The 16,363-nt window shown below is 45.5% G+C and overlaps 2 protein-coding genes across 2 annotated transcripts; both read left to right on the top strand.

The window, feature by feature from the left end:
- Nucleotides 1–511: 511 nt before the first annotated feature.
- Nucleotides 512–10,099, top strand: gtf3c5 (general transcription factor IIIC, polypeptide 5). Its single transcript, XM_080528501.1, has 11 exons — nucleotides 512–633; nucleotides 1,916–2,156; nucleotides 2,696–2,894; nucleotides 3,862–4,057; nucleotides 5,159–5,263; nucleotides 6,812–6,926; nucleotides 7,206–7,283; nucleotides 7,415–7,503; nucleotides 7,612–7,694; nucleotides 7,824–7,966; nucleotides 9,809–10,099. The coding sequence occupies exons 1-11, from the start codon at nucleotides 595–597 to the stop codon at nucleotides 9,961–9,963; spliced, it is 1,443 nt and encodes a 480-aa protein (XP_080384627.1). The 5' UTR covers nucleotides 512–594; the 3' UTR covers nucleotides 9,964–10,099.
- Nucleotides 10,100–10,625: 526 nt separating this feature from the next.
- On the top strand, nucleotides 10,626–15,392 carry cel.2 (carboxyl ester lipase, tandem duplicate 2; the record flags this gene model as incomplete). The annotated part of the gene is made up of 11 exons (XM_080528994.1): nucleotides 10,626–10,688; nucleotides 11,059–11,206; nucleotides 11,404–11,523; nucleotides 11,833–12,030; nucleotides 12,287–12,417; nucleotides 12,709–12,816; nucleotides 13,247–13,361; nucleotides 13,850–14,036; nucleotides 14,278–14,481; nucleotides 14,693–14,902; nucleotides 15,061–15,392. 11 exons carry the CDS (start codon nucleotides 10,626–10,628, stop codon nucleotides 15,245–15,247), a joined length of 1,671 nt encoding a protein of 556 aa, XP_080385120.1. The 3' UTR covers nucleotides 15,248–15,392.
- Nucleotides 15,393–16,363: the final 971 nt, after the last annotated feature.

Consider the following 16,363-nt stretch of genomic DNA (forward strand, 5'->3'; position numbering starts at 1 on the left):
AGGATGGATCAGGGCTAACTAGAGAACAGAGTGAGTATGAGTATTAGTATGAGTATTACCTTGAAAATCATGTAACTGAACGAAATATGACACTATTTTATTGAGGCCTAATATATTCTATATATTGCAGATGTATAGGCCTAATGGTGAAAAATGAACATGTCGATCTGACATCATCAGCACGGCAATCACCCTCGGACCCGGAACGGAACTCTACACAAATCCAAAGTTTCCACCCGGAATTGTTTTGTATACGGACGCATATCAACTTTTTTGGACACACGACGTGTGTGTGGCTTGCTCTCCCTCATAGGTTTGGGTACACTGTGTTTTTCCAATCGATCGTAGCTGAGAATCCTCAAAGTAGCAGTTGCCTCGAAGATGGCGACGCCGACGTCGGTGCAAAAGATAGATGACTTGAGTTTCACAATGAAAGAGATAACGAGCTCCACGGCGGGCTGCGAGACCCCCGCAGGGGGGGAGGCTGAGAGTGGGGCACCGGGGGCACCGGGCACTTCTGCCACACTCCACCTGCCCCAGGACCGCAAGCTCGTCTGTGTTGAATACCCGGCGGTCATCGCCAATGTGGAGAAGATGCTGGAATCAGTCGGAGGCGAAAAGGGAATGTCAAAGGTAAGGTGCAGCACCACCACTGCCTTGCAGCAGGGCGACTCACATCAATGTCACAGATCATCTTATTATTGAGAGAGAGGAGGAGGTAGAGAGAGAGGAGGAGGTAGAGAGAGAGGAGGTAGAGAGGGATGAGGTAGAGAGAGAGAGGTAGAGAGAGGAGGTAGAGAGAGGAGGAGGTAGACAGGGAGGAGGTAGAGAGAGAGAGGAGGTAGAGGGGGGATGAGGAGATAGAGAGGGATGAGGAGGTAGACAGGGAGGAGATAGAGAGAGAGGAGGTAGAGAGAGAGGAGGAGGTAGAGGGAGGAGGTAGAGAGAGGAGGTAGAGAGAGAGGAGGAGGTAGAGAGAGAGGAGGAGGTAGAGAGAGGAGGTAGAGAGAGAGGAGGAGGTAGAGAGAGAGGAGGAGGTAGAGAGAGAGGAGGAGGTAGAGAGGGATGAGGAGGTAGAGAGAGAGAGGAGGAGGTAGAGAGAGAGAGGAGGAGGTAGAGAGAGAGAGGAGGAGATAGAGAGAGAGGAGGTAGAGAGAGAGGAGGTAGAGAGGGCTGAGGAGGTAGAGAGGGAGGAGGCAGAGAGAGAGGAGGTAGAGAGTTTCATTGGTAGTGTAAGTCGTAGATTAGATCTTAGTGATTAGATCTTGAGGAGTTTGCCTTGCGATGTTTTCTACATCTTTGTTCTCCTCCTCCATCATCAGACATTGGACTGGCACTGACTATGTTTTTTTTTGGCATTTAGCAGACACCTTATTCCAAAGCGACTTATATAATCAATACATTTGAGACAAGTAAGTGAATCATCAATTAACCAGTCGTAGCAGGAAAAGTAATCTAGATCAGGCCAGCAGCCATTGGCAGTCGTTATGCTAGAAGCAGTAGCCTATATAGCAGTAATCATGCAGCTATACGATATCACTGCGACACTTTAATGAATGTGCAACAAATACTATGTGCAATACGACAACCCTTGTGTACATAAGGTTCAGATATAGGAGAAAGTTAGGATATTTATAGCATAGCATAGAGTACAGCACAGTGTTTTATTGTATAGTATAGTAGTAAAGTATAGTAGATAGTGTACATAGCCTTTATTTATGTAAACCAGCTCTTTTCCCTTTTTTTATTTTACCCTTGGCCCTCTTGTTTTTTAGTCTTTTTTTCCAAGCACCAGGGGAGCCCCCCCCCCTAAATGTCGTTGTATGGTACCTGTACTGTATTAATGACAATAAAGACCATTCATTCATTCATTCATTCATATCATGTGATCACTGAGTGTCTTGTCGTCCCGCAGGCCTACTCTGACCCTAACAGACGACTGGAGCTGCGCTTGCGTCCGCGGGACCCGTTCTGCCACCCGCTGTGTGGGAACCGCTTCCCCTCGACCAATCTGCTGCTGAGGGTGAGGAGGCGGGTGCGTAAGGTCAACCCTGAGGAGGCCCAGGTCAACCCTGAGGAGGCCCAGGTCAACCCCGAGGAGGCCCAGGTCAACATGGAGATCCTGGGTGTCATCGGGACCACATACAAGTTCCAAGGTTCAACTCAAGTTCAAGTTTCTTTATTGAATATTCTTTTTTGCAGTTTGTGAAACTGAAATAAAAGAATATTTACAGTCATCATGTCAACATCAATGAAATACAACATAAAAGTCACACTCAAAAACACAATATTGGATAAAAACAGTGAGTATTGGTTTATCAACAACACAGTCTATGGCAGTGATGGGTAAAGCTAAATATCAACAACACAGTCTATGGCAGTGATGGGTAAAGCTAAAATGTTATTTGGCGTTCAGGAGTCCTGTAAAGAATGGGATGGGTGATGGTGTTTTGTATCTTGCTGTTCTTGTTTTGGGGATCTCAAGTTGGGTACTGTTTCTGGTTTGGCGATTTGATGGGGAATTCAGAAGACCCAAGGCAAAGTCCTTGCACAGTGTATTTCTTCTGTCTTGGAGGGTAGGTAGTGACAGGGTTTGGAGTGCCTTGTGGTAACTGGAGTATGCTCGCATCCTACTCAACAGTTACACGTCATCGTGGTACTCAGACAGAGACCTAACAGCTGTGTGTTGTTTCAGGGATGGCAGATTTCCAGTATCTGGCCATGAACACGGAGAAGGACGGCTCCCAGACGTCCCTGTATGATAAGATCCTGCTGCGCGGCGTGGAGAACAGGGACTTCTTCCTGCAGCCCATGGTGTCCTTCCTCCCTCCGCCCATCTTCTCTCGCCTGGACAATCCCGTGGATTACAACTACCGTCCCGAGATCCAACACAAGTGAGTGTTGGCGGGGGGGGGGGGGGGGGGGGGGGGGGATGCTGGGAGCAGCAGCAAAGACTAATTGTTGTCTTCAGAGTTCTTGTGGTGTTTTTCTCTAATGCACTAATTGTTGTCAACTTGGTGGGGTTCAGTGGCCAAACATATCATTGTTATCATTAGGCTTTAAGTTACAACAAAAGAGCCTAAGTTTGTCGTGGAATGGAATTGTCGAGAATAATTCGTGATGAATTGTGCTTAAGGGAGGTCTTCAAAGCAGTGCGACATGTTTGTGTCCACTCCATAATTTAAATTAACCCTACGACTGGATCGATTGCAATACAGTTATGTGGACATCAGCACAGAGAAATGTATATGCTGTCAAACAGATGCTTTCCTCATGGAGGGCTATCAATCAATCAGTCATGACTGGCTGCTGTCCATGGTGCTTAACTTGCGTTGCTAAATCAGTGGCAGTAACACTGGTTAGTTGAGGTTGAAGTTCTTTATTTATCCCCGAGGGGAAATTACTCTCTCACAGCAGCCGTATGGGGGATAAAAAGACACATAATAGATAATGAATAAAAATAGGGAATAAATAGAATAAAAAGAGGGAATAAATAGAGTGGACACAACAGTATGGTACAGATTAAAAGAGAAATACAGATACACATATTTAGCCTTTAAGTGTCTGTCAGAATTTTGATGGAACACTTTGTTGTTCCAAATATAAACAGTCCCTGGCCGGCCACATGCCGAGGTGTCCTTGGGCAAGACACTGAACCCCAAATTGCTCCCAATGAGCGGGCCGGAGCCTTGCATGGTAGCTTGCCGCCGTTGGTGTGTGAATGTGTGAGTGAACGGGTGAATGAGAGGCCGTTGTAAAGCACTTTGGTAAATGGACTGCACTTACATAGCGTATTAAGTGCTTCGCTTCCAAACAGTCTGTAGCCAAACCTTTGTTGTTGCCTTGCTTCTGCCTATGTAGGGAGGGCTACCCCCACCCGTCAGTCTCCAGGGAGAACCTGATTGGCCTGAGTCGAGCCCGTCGCCCCCACAATGCCATATTCGTGATCTTCGAGGATGAGAGCGCGCCCTCAGAGGCCCTGGAGGCGGCCCGGGTCAACTGGAAGAGGGTCTGTCAACACGAGAGCGACTCCAAGGTCGAGGAGCAGATGAAGAAGGTCGGTGTGCTGATTGTTAACGTTTACATTTTTTGGCATTTCGCAGACGCCTTGATCTAAAGCGACTTACAACAAATACATTTGACTAAGTAATCTACTAAATCTAAATCATCCATCCGCCAGTCATAGCAGGAAAGAGTAATCTATGCTCGGGCCAGGGGCAGTCATAATGCTAGGAGATTTTTATTTGTATGTTTTAAAATGTTATATACAGTAGATTAACTGTACGGGGGGGGTAGAGGGTAAGTAGAGGTCTCAGGAGGGACAGTTAAGGTGTAGACTGAAGAGATGGAGGTCTTCAGGAGGGACAGTTAAGGTGTAGACTGAAGAGATGGAGGTCTTCAGGAGGGACAGTTAAGGTGTAGACTGAAGAGATGGAGGTCTTCAGTGTACGGCAGAAGATGGGGAGCGACTCTGCAGTCTTCTTCAATCCAGGTGCCATTTGTTTGAGCCTTCATTTAGCCTCCTTCGACGCCTGAATGATTATTCATATTCATTTAGGCTGAACCAACTCCGACTCCCACAAAACATTATATTTTATACCAGCAGGGGAGCTGATGAGAATAGGGAGAAAATACACCTACCGTAATCCAAAGGAGCTTTCCCCCCAGAAATAGGTTTAGAAAATTATTTCTAAATAAATGACAATCTAACTTATTTCCAAGGACAGCTAATCATTTTTATTTTTTATTTTATTACAATATTCTGATTTTGTTGAACTCACTTATCTTAATACTAGCAGTTTTTTTACAATCAAAAGTCTGGTCTTACATAGAGCTCAAAGTCTGTTAGTATGACATTGTCTATATTTCAATATCAATGGATTGAGAATTTACGAAAAGTAAAAATCAGGTGTGGCAACTCTTTGAACACGTTTTGGAGAACAATTTTTTTGCTGCTTTGTTAACTTTGTTAAGTTACGTGCGCCCTCTGCTGACACTGCCATGGGAACCGCACGTTCTAGTGACGCCGCCATGGACAAAGCAAGCAAAGCAATCCAATAGCATGATACATCTGTAAAGCTTGTATGTTGTTGTGCATAATCCCTGTTCCCTTGCTCCGTCTATCTTATCTCGTCCCAAACCGCTCCGAACCGTCCAGCTGTTTGAGAGCCGGCCCATCTGGTCCAGGAACGCCGTCAGGGCCAACCTGGACTTCCACCCTGAGAAGCTGAAGCTGCTCCTGCCCATCGTGGCCTACTACATGGTGAGGAGACGCAGAGGAACCAGCCTTCACTAGACTAGGGAGTCAGGGGATCTGAAAACATTCCAATACCATGTCTGTTTTTAAGTAAATGTTAGTTTTGAGGTGTCATTTCAGCCACTTGTTATAAAATATTATAATATATTATACAACAGTTAGTTCCGACCAAGTAATTTGATTGGACAAGAGGCATTCCATGAGTTACGATATACAGTATAACAGCACTGGGACTTTTAACTATATGTATCACTCCACCGCACAGATGTTCTACTAAATGACCGTTAATTAGACTACATTAACGGTCATATAGCCAACAACAGAAACAGAAGATGGATATATTTCCAAATATAACATTTGACTTAAATTATGAATCAGAAGGAGAGGACGAAGGTACTTCAGTGCAAACCCCCAGGTGTGCTGATATGACACCGGCCGACCTGGACAAATTGGAGAAGAGTAAAAATGAAATTAACACCGTAAGGCAAACAACATGATTGTCTTCGGTACTCGGCCTGCGGCCTCGTACCTACGACCGAATCACAGCCGTGCTGATATTCAGTATAACACACTCCCTCTCGTGTGATATTGCTTAAATAATATATAATATAATAGTTCGCTCACATGCCCAAAAGGGGTCCACCTGTTACCTGATTGGACAGAGAGGGGCACACCTCCCACCCTCCCACACTGGACTAGGGAGTCAGGGAATCTGAATACATTCAAATACCATGTCTGTTTTTAAGTAAATGTTTTGTTTTGAGGTGTCATTTCAGCCACTAGTTCTAAAATATTATAATATAATAATATAATATATATAATATAATATAATAGTTTGCTCACATGCCCAAAAAGGGTTACCTGTTACCTGATTGGACAGAGAGGCACACCTCCCACACACCCACTGTCATAAACAAAAGCTTATCTTGCAAATGTGTGTTGACCTTAAACTGAGAACGGTGTGTTGTAGCGAGATAAACCCGTGCTACCCGATTGGACACACCTCTCACACTCCCACTTTTATATTTCGGGCCGCAACTCCGGCTTCCGTTTTTCGCTGCAGCAGACGATTGCACCACTTTACAAAACACACAGTTGATTACCCCCCACACCCCCACACCCCTCCCCCCCTCCTCTCTCCCTTCACACATAGGTTAGTTGATTTGACATTTTTTGATTTTATATTCACTCTCTTTGCCGTTCTTATGTATTGTTTTGTGTTGACCCTGTGGTGTATTTCTGTATATACAGTATGTTTGTATTTATTCTTGCCGGGGCCTCTTAAATAATAATAATAATAAATAATAATAAAAAAATAAGCAATAGCTTATCTTGCAAAAGTCTGTTGGCCTGAGGACTGCATAGTGTAGTGAGATAAGAAATCGATCAGTCAACACTTTTTAAGCCAAAATTGTACGCAAAGAATTAGCGATAAAAATCTCTTAGCGTAGCATCTCTTTAATTCCAAAATTCAAGCAATTGCACTCCTTGTGGGGGGGAAATGCCATAGAAATTCAATACCGTGCAAACCAGACAGATGTGTGACGTCCCCAGCTAACAGGACCCTGGAGGAGCCTGTGGGTCCGGTTCGGTTACGACCCGCGCACGACGCCGGAGGCCAAGGTCTACCAGGTCCTGGACTTCAGGATCCGCTGTAGCACCAAGCATGGTGAGGAGAAGGTGGGGAGGTGGGGGGCGTCTGTCTGTCTGGTCAGTAGGGGGGAGGTGGGGGGCGTCTGTCTGTCTGGTCAGTAGGGGGGATTCAGTGAAGGTGGGGAGGTGGGGGGCGTCTGTCTGGTCAGTAGGGGGGATTCAGTGCCATAAATAAGAGTGATGTATGTGCTCCTGAGACACCACCTGACCAAGCTGGTCACAGTCACACAGAGAGAGAAAGGGTAGAGGTCAATGTCCCGCTGTGTTTGATGTGAGACTTGGTGAACCTCTGCAGGATATGCTGTCGACATGCCGGTGAAGGCTAAGAGGAGTGCTTTCAACTACACCCTGCCAATCACACTCAACAAAGCAGGTCAGTGGCCGGTGAGGGGCACACCTCATTGCTGTTTCATTCTTTGTTCTGAATGAAAGTTTTGGAGAGTATTTGTCGTGGGTTTGAGTGTGTATTTATGGGGGACCACCTTGCACTTTTCCCTCGCACAGTCCCCCAGGGGGCTAACGTGATGGACATCGCCCAGGAGAACCCCACCCCTGGGGGTCGTAAACCTGCTCACATGAGATACCAGCTCAAGGTAGGCGACCAATCACGTTCCAGAAACATCCCTCCCAGAGTGAAGTAAACACCGCACCAGGTGGACGTGCTGATGACCTTCCTCTGACCTCTCTCCTGTTTGTCCCAGGAGTCATCCTATATATTCAGGGAAGGGACCCTGCCCCCTCATAGACAGATGTTCTACCAGTTCTGTGACCTGGATGTGGACAGGTGAGATCCAACGTGGTACTGTAGGCGGCAAGGACTGTTAGGAACCTCTGAATGTGAAATTGAAAATGGCACAGATCTCTACACGTGATTGTCTGTGTGTTGTGTTGTGACGCTGCGTCTGTTCACCAGTATAAGGACTGTCATTCACCGGAACGACGGGAAGGAGGAGCAGTGTGACGAGAGGGACGGCTGGTGTTTGTCCCGCACCCCCGACGACCTCAGAGACATCATCTCCACCATGATCAAACAGACGGTGCGAGCCAACAGACAAGGTAGGAGACGGCCGGAGACTGGACAAACACTCACCACTCTAGACTGGACAAACACTCACCACTCTGACCAGTTTATGAACCTTCTAACACCGTTCCCAGACAATTCCGCTCAAATGCTCGGAAAGTTCTGGTGGACCAACGCATCAAACGTGGCCTTGGTTTACGATACGAGGACCGGGAGAATCTGCCGGACGCATGGCCATTGGCTTAACCAATCATCTCCCCGCAACCTCCTTTCCCCAGTAGGGTTGGGTACCGAAAATCGGTACCGGTAGGTACCGGTTACTTTACATTCGGTATGTACCCGTACCGAATCGCAAAGTACCTCATTTCGGTACTTTTCTATCTCGCCCTCTGTTGTCCAGTGTCAACTGGTGACTCGTGACGTCACATCGCCTGTTAAATTTCCACTCAGTGAAAGCAGCGAGTACGGAAGGATAACGAGAAGGTTGCTAATAGCAACTTCCGCTAGCGGGTTGGCGTAACGCGACGCTCGACTTATGGGTGCGTTCCGTAAACTCGTTCTGGAATTCTGATCACCACTCGTGGAATGCCTTCTGTCCAATCAAATGACTTGCTCCCCTTATGACGTCGGGCCCAGTGTGCGCTGCGACGCTCTCAGAGCGAGTTTACGAACGCAAGCCTTTGATTGGTGCACTCCAGGATTCGACGCGTCTGTTGATGACGTAGTGCGGATGTGTGGCTGCGTCTCTGCGAGGTGGACAACATGATCGGGGATCTCTTGATATTCGGGTACTGTCCTTATCCTACTACTGTGTCTGAAAAATCAATCGTCATGTCATCATGGACCAGAGAGGGGGAGGGGAGTAGTAGTAGCTGAGCGGCAACAGAGTTTGGATTTTGACGAGGTGGAGGGCTCCAGTTCATCAGAGTTATATTTCCTCTTGGTCTTCTTGGTTCTGGGGGCTATGCAGGCCTCTTCACTAGATCCCTTTTCTAAGAATATTCTGATGTCCTTGAGGGGCTGCCGAACAAGTGTGTACTCGTATTCGACATCAGTACCAACGATAGGCACCCCCAGCTTAATGGAGTCCCCAAGGCTCAGGAGTTTTATTTTCATTTATTTTAATTTGAGTGTATATTTAACTAATATATATTGTGCCTCAGCAATAAAAAAGTGAAAAGCTGTTTAATGTTGTCGACCGTGTTATTATATATATATATATATGTCATTTAAAGTACCGAATTAAGTACCGTTTTGGTACCGGTACCGTTTTTAAAGTATCGGTTAGGTACCGGTACCGGATAAAACCCAAACGGTACCCAACCCTACCCCCCAGTGCGCACAACATATTTCTGATTAGGAACCACACCTCGACACAGTGGTCTGACAGGGTCGGGTCACAGACATCTTCAGCTCTAAGTTTCCCAGGTGTGGTCACACATTAACCACATTGTACTGGCAGCCCAGTCAGACAGCCTGATAAGGCTTTCCGCTCACTCTGGACACAACAATCATTCTGCTTCCAGGAAAGAGTTGGCATTCATTCAGTTGTAATTACTTAATCAATCAATTAATCAACCAATCAATCAATCACTTCCCCCAGTAAAGTTTCTCTACTATACAGAAAAAAAAACGAAATAAAAAAAAGTCATTCTTCTATCTTCTAGCATTGTAACTGTCAATGGCCCCTGGTCATAACATAGATTACTTTTCTTTCTTACGATGACTGATGGACAGATGATTCACTCACTTACCAAATGTATTTGTTGGAAGTCACTTTGGATAAAGGCGTCTGCTAAATGTAAAACATATAAAATGTAATGTGTATGAGTGTGGGTAAGTAGAGCAGTAAAGGTCTACTGTGCTTTTTTCTGCAGCGCCTTTGAATCCTGAGTGTTCTACTACAAGGAAAGCAGCAGCAGCAGAGAGTGATGAGGAAGAGGAGGAAGATGAGGAAGAGGAGGAAGATGAATTCCAGCCCTCAGAGGGGAGTGACAACGAGATGGAGACAGAGATGCTTGATTATCTGTGAGAAATAAATATTTTGAGGTCACGTATAGAAATTGGAGAAGTAAGAGTTTCATGTTGTTACATATCATGATTTTTCTTTCACCTTTTCAATACAATATGCTGGAAAACCTGTACAGTGTTCGATGTATTTGTTTTGTACCGTTTTGCGAATAAAGGAAATTAAATCGTTTTAGTTTTTTAATTAAATGTTTTTCCTGTATTTTATACCTCAGTATTTGCTTATTATATTGGATATTTCTATTAAGGAACTATGAGCTATCCGATGGTTTTATCTGGCTTTACACTCATAACAAAGGGAAAGAGTGATGGGAAATCCATACATTAAGCATGAAAATATTAGGATTTTTAGCTTGAATGTCATTTATCTCTTGATTTCACTTCTATTGATTAAAAGTTACTGTACATGAACACTGGTGTGGACTTGCGCATCAGATGAACACTAGTTCTGCCTGAATCAGATCATGAAAACACAGTACATACAGTACTCGGACATACTGTGGATGCTCCCACCCTCCCTGAATGTAACCTATATAGCTCGGTGCTCACTCAAGGCAGTTGAGGTTGTGTAAACACACCAGTAGCCTATACTGTATGGGAGGGGTCTCTTGTATAAAAAGCGTCTGGAAAATCGGAGGTTTTTACAGGTGTTTCTGAACAACCACGATGAAGACCCTGGGCATTCTGGTTGCTGCAGCCCTGTTCCTGGGCTCCGCCTCAGCCACTACTGTAAGTCTGTAGTCTGTGTCATTAGAATGTTGGTGTAATTACAAGGCTATGGCAAAAGGTAATCAAATGATCTAAGTAACTGAACATAAAAGATACGTATATTATACTTTTTTAATTGTTCATTATCTTACTGCGGGAGAATTGTGAATTAATTTGATTTGATTTGAGTTAAACGTAAGATGTTAATGTAGGCCTACATACGATGATGCTACACACACTAACATAATGTAACAATACAATGATTCTCACCATACACATGTTCCTGGCTTGGCACAGTGTAAAAAGGAAAACAAATTTATTTATTTTTTGATTTGTACAGGAACTTCCACAGTAAATGTGTCTCTGCCTTTATGTGTCTGTTGACCTGTAGCTGGGAGTGGTGTACACTGAGGGTGGCATGGTGGAGGGGGAGAACTATAGCCTTGGATTCTTCCGTTCCATGGACCGCTTCAGGGGAATCCCCTTCGGTGACGTTCCCGGGAAGTTTGAGAAGCCCAAGCGTCACCCTGGATGGGACGGTGAGTACCAGAAAGATCTGTCCCAGATTAGTTTTTTTTATTTCAAGCTCTACTTATTCAGGAGAAACCTGACTGAGACCAGTCCTTACAGCCGGGGGACGGATTCAAATCAAATCAAATAGAACAATACTCTGCTTGAACACCTTTTGAAAGCATTCTGACCCAGGTGATTTCCTCCCTCTCTTGTCTCCCCTCAGGTATTCTCAGGGCTACTGAGTTCAAGCCGAGGTGTCTCCAGTTGACCATGACCATGTCTGATACCCGTGGTAGTGAGGACTGTCTCTACCTGAACATCTGGGTCCCTCATGGCCGCAAAGGTAACACACCTGGGTCCCTCACTTATTTCTGTGACCATAACATCAGATGAGACATCAACACCTCATCAACACCAGGGCCCAGTTGTTCAAAAACATTTAATAAAAAGAATGATCCTGATTCTTTTTTGCTATCCAGGATCAGATCGAGCTGGCTGATTTTTCAGTATCTCTCACTAAAATAAGATTAAGACCCTGGTAGGCCCAGGTCTTCAACACCACTTGACCAATTGAGATTATGATTTTGATATGATGATGCTACGGTACAATTCCATGATTGTATTGAAATATTTCTCCTTTCGTACTTCCTAGTGTCAACTGACCTCCCAGTCATGGTCTGGATCTATGGAGGTGCCTTCCTTCTTGGAGGGTCTATGGGGGCAACATTCCTGGACAACTATCTGTATGACGGACAGGAGATCGCTGACAGGGGCAACGTTATTGTGGTGACGCTAGGCTACCGCGTGGGTACGCTCGGCTTCCTCAGCTCTGGAGACGCCAGTGGACCTGGTAGGTGTCAACCAACCACGGCTTTGCCTGGCAGGGGGTCAGTGGCTCAGTATGCTAGCTGAGGTACCCTGCCTCCTCATACTGATCCCTAGGCCTTTGAATCCCTTCCACCAAATGGGTGTATACTGCCCAGTCATTGTTAGGGTGTTGTGTATTATGTGTGATCACCGTTGTGGTTTTTTCTGGCCTCTCTGTTGCAAACAAAGTCCACCCCAGCTACTTGCAGCTGTCTCACAGAGCTTCTCTCCCTTGACAGGCAACTATGGGCTGTGGGACCAGCAGGCTGCCATTGCCTGGACTCACAGGAACATCCGCTCCTTCGGTGGAGACCCTGACAACATCACCCTCTTCGGAGAGTCCGCCGGAGCGGTTAGCGTCAACTTCCAGGTGTGTGTGTATGTGTGTGTATGTGTGTGTGTATGTATGTGTGTGTGTGTATGTGTGTGTTTTTGTATGTGTGTGTGTGTGTGTGTGTATGTGTATGTATGTGTGTGTGTGTGTGTGTGTGTGTGTGTGTGTGTGTGTGTGTGTATGTATGTATGTATGTGTGTGTGTATGTGTGTGTGTGTGTGTGTGTGTGTGTGTGTGTGTGTGTGTGTGTGTGTGTGTGTGTGTGTGCGTGTGTGTGTGCGCACACACTCGCATACTCATACGTGTTGTATATTTATTCCCACTCAGATTCTGTCTCCCAAAAACAAAGGGCTGATCCGCAGGGCCATTTCCCAGAGCGGAGTTGCCCTCTGCCCTTGGGCTGTCGACAGGAACCCCAGAGCCTTTGCAGAGAAGGTACGTGTCCCTGTTATCTCAGTGGTCTGTTGCATGTGCAGATGGACACAGACAGGCACAGACAGACAGACAGACAGACAGGCACAGACACAGACAGACAGACAGGAACAGACAGACAGACAGGCACAGACAGACAGACAGGCACAGACACAGACAGGCACAGACAGAGACAGACAGGCACAGACACAGACAGGCACGGACAGACAGACAGACAGGCACAGACACAGACAGACAGACAGGAACAGACAGACAGACAGACAGACAGGCACAGACACAGACAGGCACAGACAGAGACAGACAGGCACAGACACAGACAGGCACGGACAGACAGACAGGCACAGACAGACAGACAGACAGGCACAGACACAGACAGACAGGCAGTCTGAACAGATGGTGAGGCTAGCTCAATCTCATCCTGTTTTCTATTCAGGTTGCTAAAAAGGTGAACTGCCCCACTGATGACATGATGATGACCTGTCTGAAGATGACGGACGCAAAGACCCTCACCTTGGCTGGAACCCTGGAGCTGCGTTCCTCTGCCTCCGGTCAGTATTCAATGAGGGTACAGGGTTGAGATCTGTGGGCCGGAAATATAAAATATACACTTACACTTCGTGACGTTAGAATTATAAGGTTCTATCTCCATTTTTGGCAAAATTGAGTTTTTTACATAATCTGATCCATTAGGTGTTGATTAATGCCTGTGTGGTGTTATTTTTAAAATGTTGACATTTTTGAGTTAGTAATTAATAAAATACAAAGGTTCCATCTCACAAAACATAATGGAATGTAAAAACTTTGACGCTCAATATCTCTGAACTACCCTAAATGGAGATAGAACCGTATAATTCTAAGCTCATGACTTGTTGATGCCTCTAATTATGCCTATTATACTATTAATGACCATTAGCCAGAAGCCCTCCTTTCTCCTTTATTCTGATATTTTACCCAAGTTGACTGAAAAAGTGATGTCATCCGCTGTCTATCATAGCAGTCCATAAGAGTGTGTGACTGTCTCTGCCTCCTCCTCCAGACCCCGTTGTGTTGAACCTGGTCCTCTCCCCTGTGATCGACGGAGACTTCCTTCCTGACGAACCTGGTAACCTGTTCAGCAACGCAGCTGACATCGACTACATCGCCGGGATCAACGACATGGACGGCCACCTTTTCACTGGCGTGGACGTCCCCTCTATCAACACTCCCCTCCTGGACACCCCTGTGTGAGTGGCAATAGGCAGATCCATCACCAGGGAGGGAAGAGGGCACTTTGCTCTGTTGGGTTTGTCCATCCTCAAAGAATAGAACTTAGACAGAAGTGCAGTTGTACCCATGAAGCTTGATGTTTGGGAGAGTATTCGAGAACATAAACTTAATTACGGTAATGGAACTACAGCATAAATAGCGGTATCATTTTAGGCAGATCCCTGAGACAGATCAATCTCCTCTTCCCCCTTTCCACAGGGACGATGTGAAGAAGCTCCTGGGTGCTCTGACCAAGGACAAGGGGGAGCCCGCTCTCACCAGCGCTTTCACAACATACTCAGCAAACTGGGGTCCTACGCCCAGCCAAAGTGTCATCAAGCAGACCATTGTTGAGATCGAAACTGACTACATCTTCCTGGTGCCAACCCAATCTGCTCTCTACATGCATGCTGCCAATGCCAAGTGAGCCAAACTCTTATCACCCAGTTACTGAAGCTCAGCCTCTATCACCCAGTTTGCTTCACCCAGGCTAACTAACTTACAGTATCAATATGGCAGCAGCATTGGCGATGCACCTACAGTGCCCTCCATAATTCATTATAAGAACTCCCTCTCCTAACTCCCCTTCTTTCTCTCTCCCTCTCCCTCCTTCTCTCCCCTTGCCCTACCCCAGGTCTGCACAGACCTACTCCTACGTGTTGTCCGAGCCCAGCCGCATGGCTGGCCTGGCCAGGCCCTACCCCAGCTGGATGGGGGCTGACCACGCTGATGACCTGCAGTATATGTTCGGCAAGCCCTTCAGCTCGCCCCTGGGCTACTGGCCCAGTCACCGTGACCTGGCTGGCTACATGATCGCCTACTGGACAAACTTCGCCAAGACCGGGTAAAAAGAAGCACTATATATATATATATACGAAACCATGTATGAGAGAAACTGTAGTAGACAGTAGATAGTCCACTCTACCATGTTATCATTTTGAAATCATCATCAATACCACTATGGTTTATTGACATTGACCCCCCCCCCTTTTCCCTCCACAGAAACCCCAACAAAGGGGAGTCCGATGTGCCTGTGACCTGGCCTGTATTTACTGAAACTGGACACCAGTACCTGGACATCCACTCAGACATGAACAGGAGCTACGTCAGGGAGAAGTTGAGGATGTTTTTCGTGCATTGGTGGACCAGCACCTACGCTGACCTCCCCACCCTAAAGAGCTCCCAGTAGAGACTTTTATCTGAGCAGAGACACTAATATAATATGTATATATAATATGCCATTTAGCTGACGTTGTTATCCAAAGCGACTTACATTGCAGTGAGTGCGTACATTTTTCAGTATATGACACATTCTGACATCATTCTAGATTCAAAGCTACACAGATTGATTGTTGTGATGTTACGAATCTTGACGCATCCAGTGGTACAAAATACATTTCTGATTGTAAAAATGTTCTGTAATAGACAAAATAAATGGAAATAAATGATCAACCGTGTATGTTTTTTATACTGCTCACATGCTGTACAGTGCTTTCGGAAAGTATTCAGACTTCACACTTTTCGCACATTTTGTTGTGTTATAGACTCAATTTAAAATGGACTAAATTAAAAGATTTTGCCATCAATCCACACACAATACCCCAGAATGACAAAGCGAAAACACATTTTTTGAAATGTTAGTAAATGTATTAAAATTGAAATACAGAAATAGCTCATGTACATAAGTATTCAGACCTTTGCTTTGCAAAAATGCAAAAATGTCATCAGCAAATCACTCAATAAGTTGAACTGAGTCCATCTTAATACAAGGATAATAGTTGGAACTTTTGAATTAATATCTTTGGTTTTATAGTTCTGAATATACATGCAATAGTAACTGAGAAATCCAAGCAATTGTCTCACATCACTGACAGTGTTGGGTGTCTTGTCTCTTAAGGCTAGAACTGCTAGATCTGAAGCTTGTTCTTGATTGGCTAGTTTCACACCATGTTGCTTCAGTACTTTTCTAAGACTCTCGACATGTTCTTGGAATCTTAGCATAGCACAGGACGGGTTGCTCCAAATACGGGTTGCAGCATTCGTCTCTCAGGGTATCCTACATCTCTTTTATACTGCGCTGGAATGCAGCAGGTGCATTTGACAAACCGAATGGGATCCTAACCCCAGTGGCGATTCTAGAGATTTATACATGGGGTGGCAAGCAGATATTTTAGTGTGGCCATCATTTTGATAAGTGGCTATCTTAATGTCTTACATTTATGTATATTTATCATCCCTTACAGCCTGTTCTACATATAGAACTAGTGTGTGCATGTGTACAGATTTCTCTCTCATCCAGTAAATT

The sequence above is a fragment of the Nansenia antarctica genome, assembly GCF_963989245.1.
Source record: "Nansenia antarctica genome assembly, chromosome: 4".
NCBI classification, from domain to species: Eukaryota; Metazoa; Chordata; class Actinopteri; order Argentiniformes; family Microstomatidae; genus Nansenia; species Nansenia antarctica.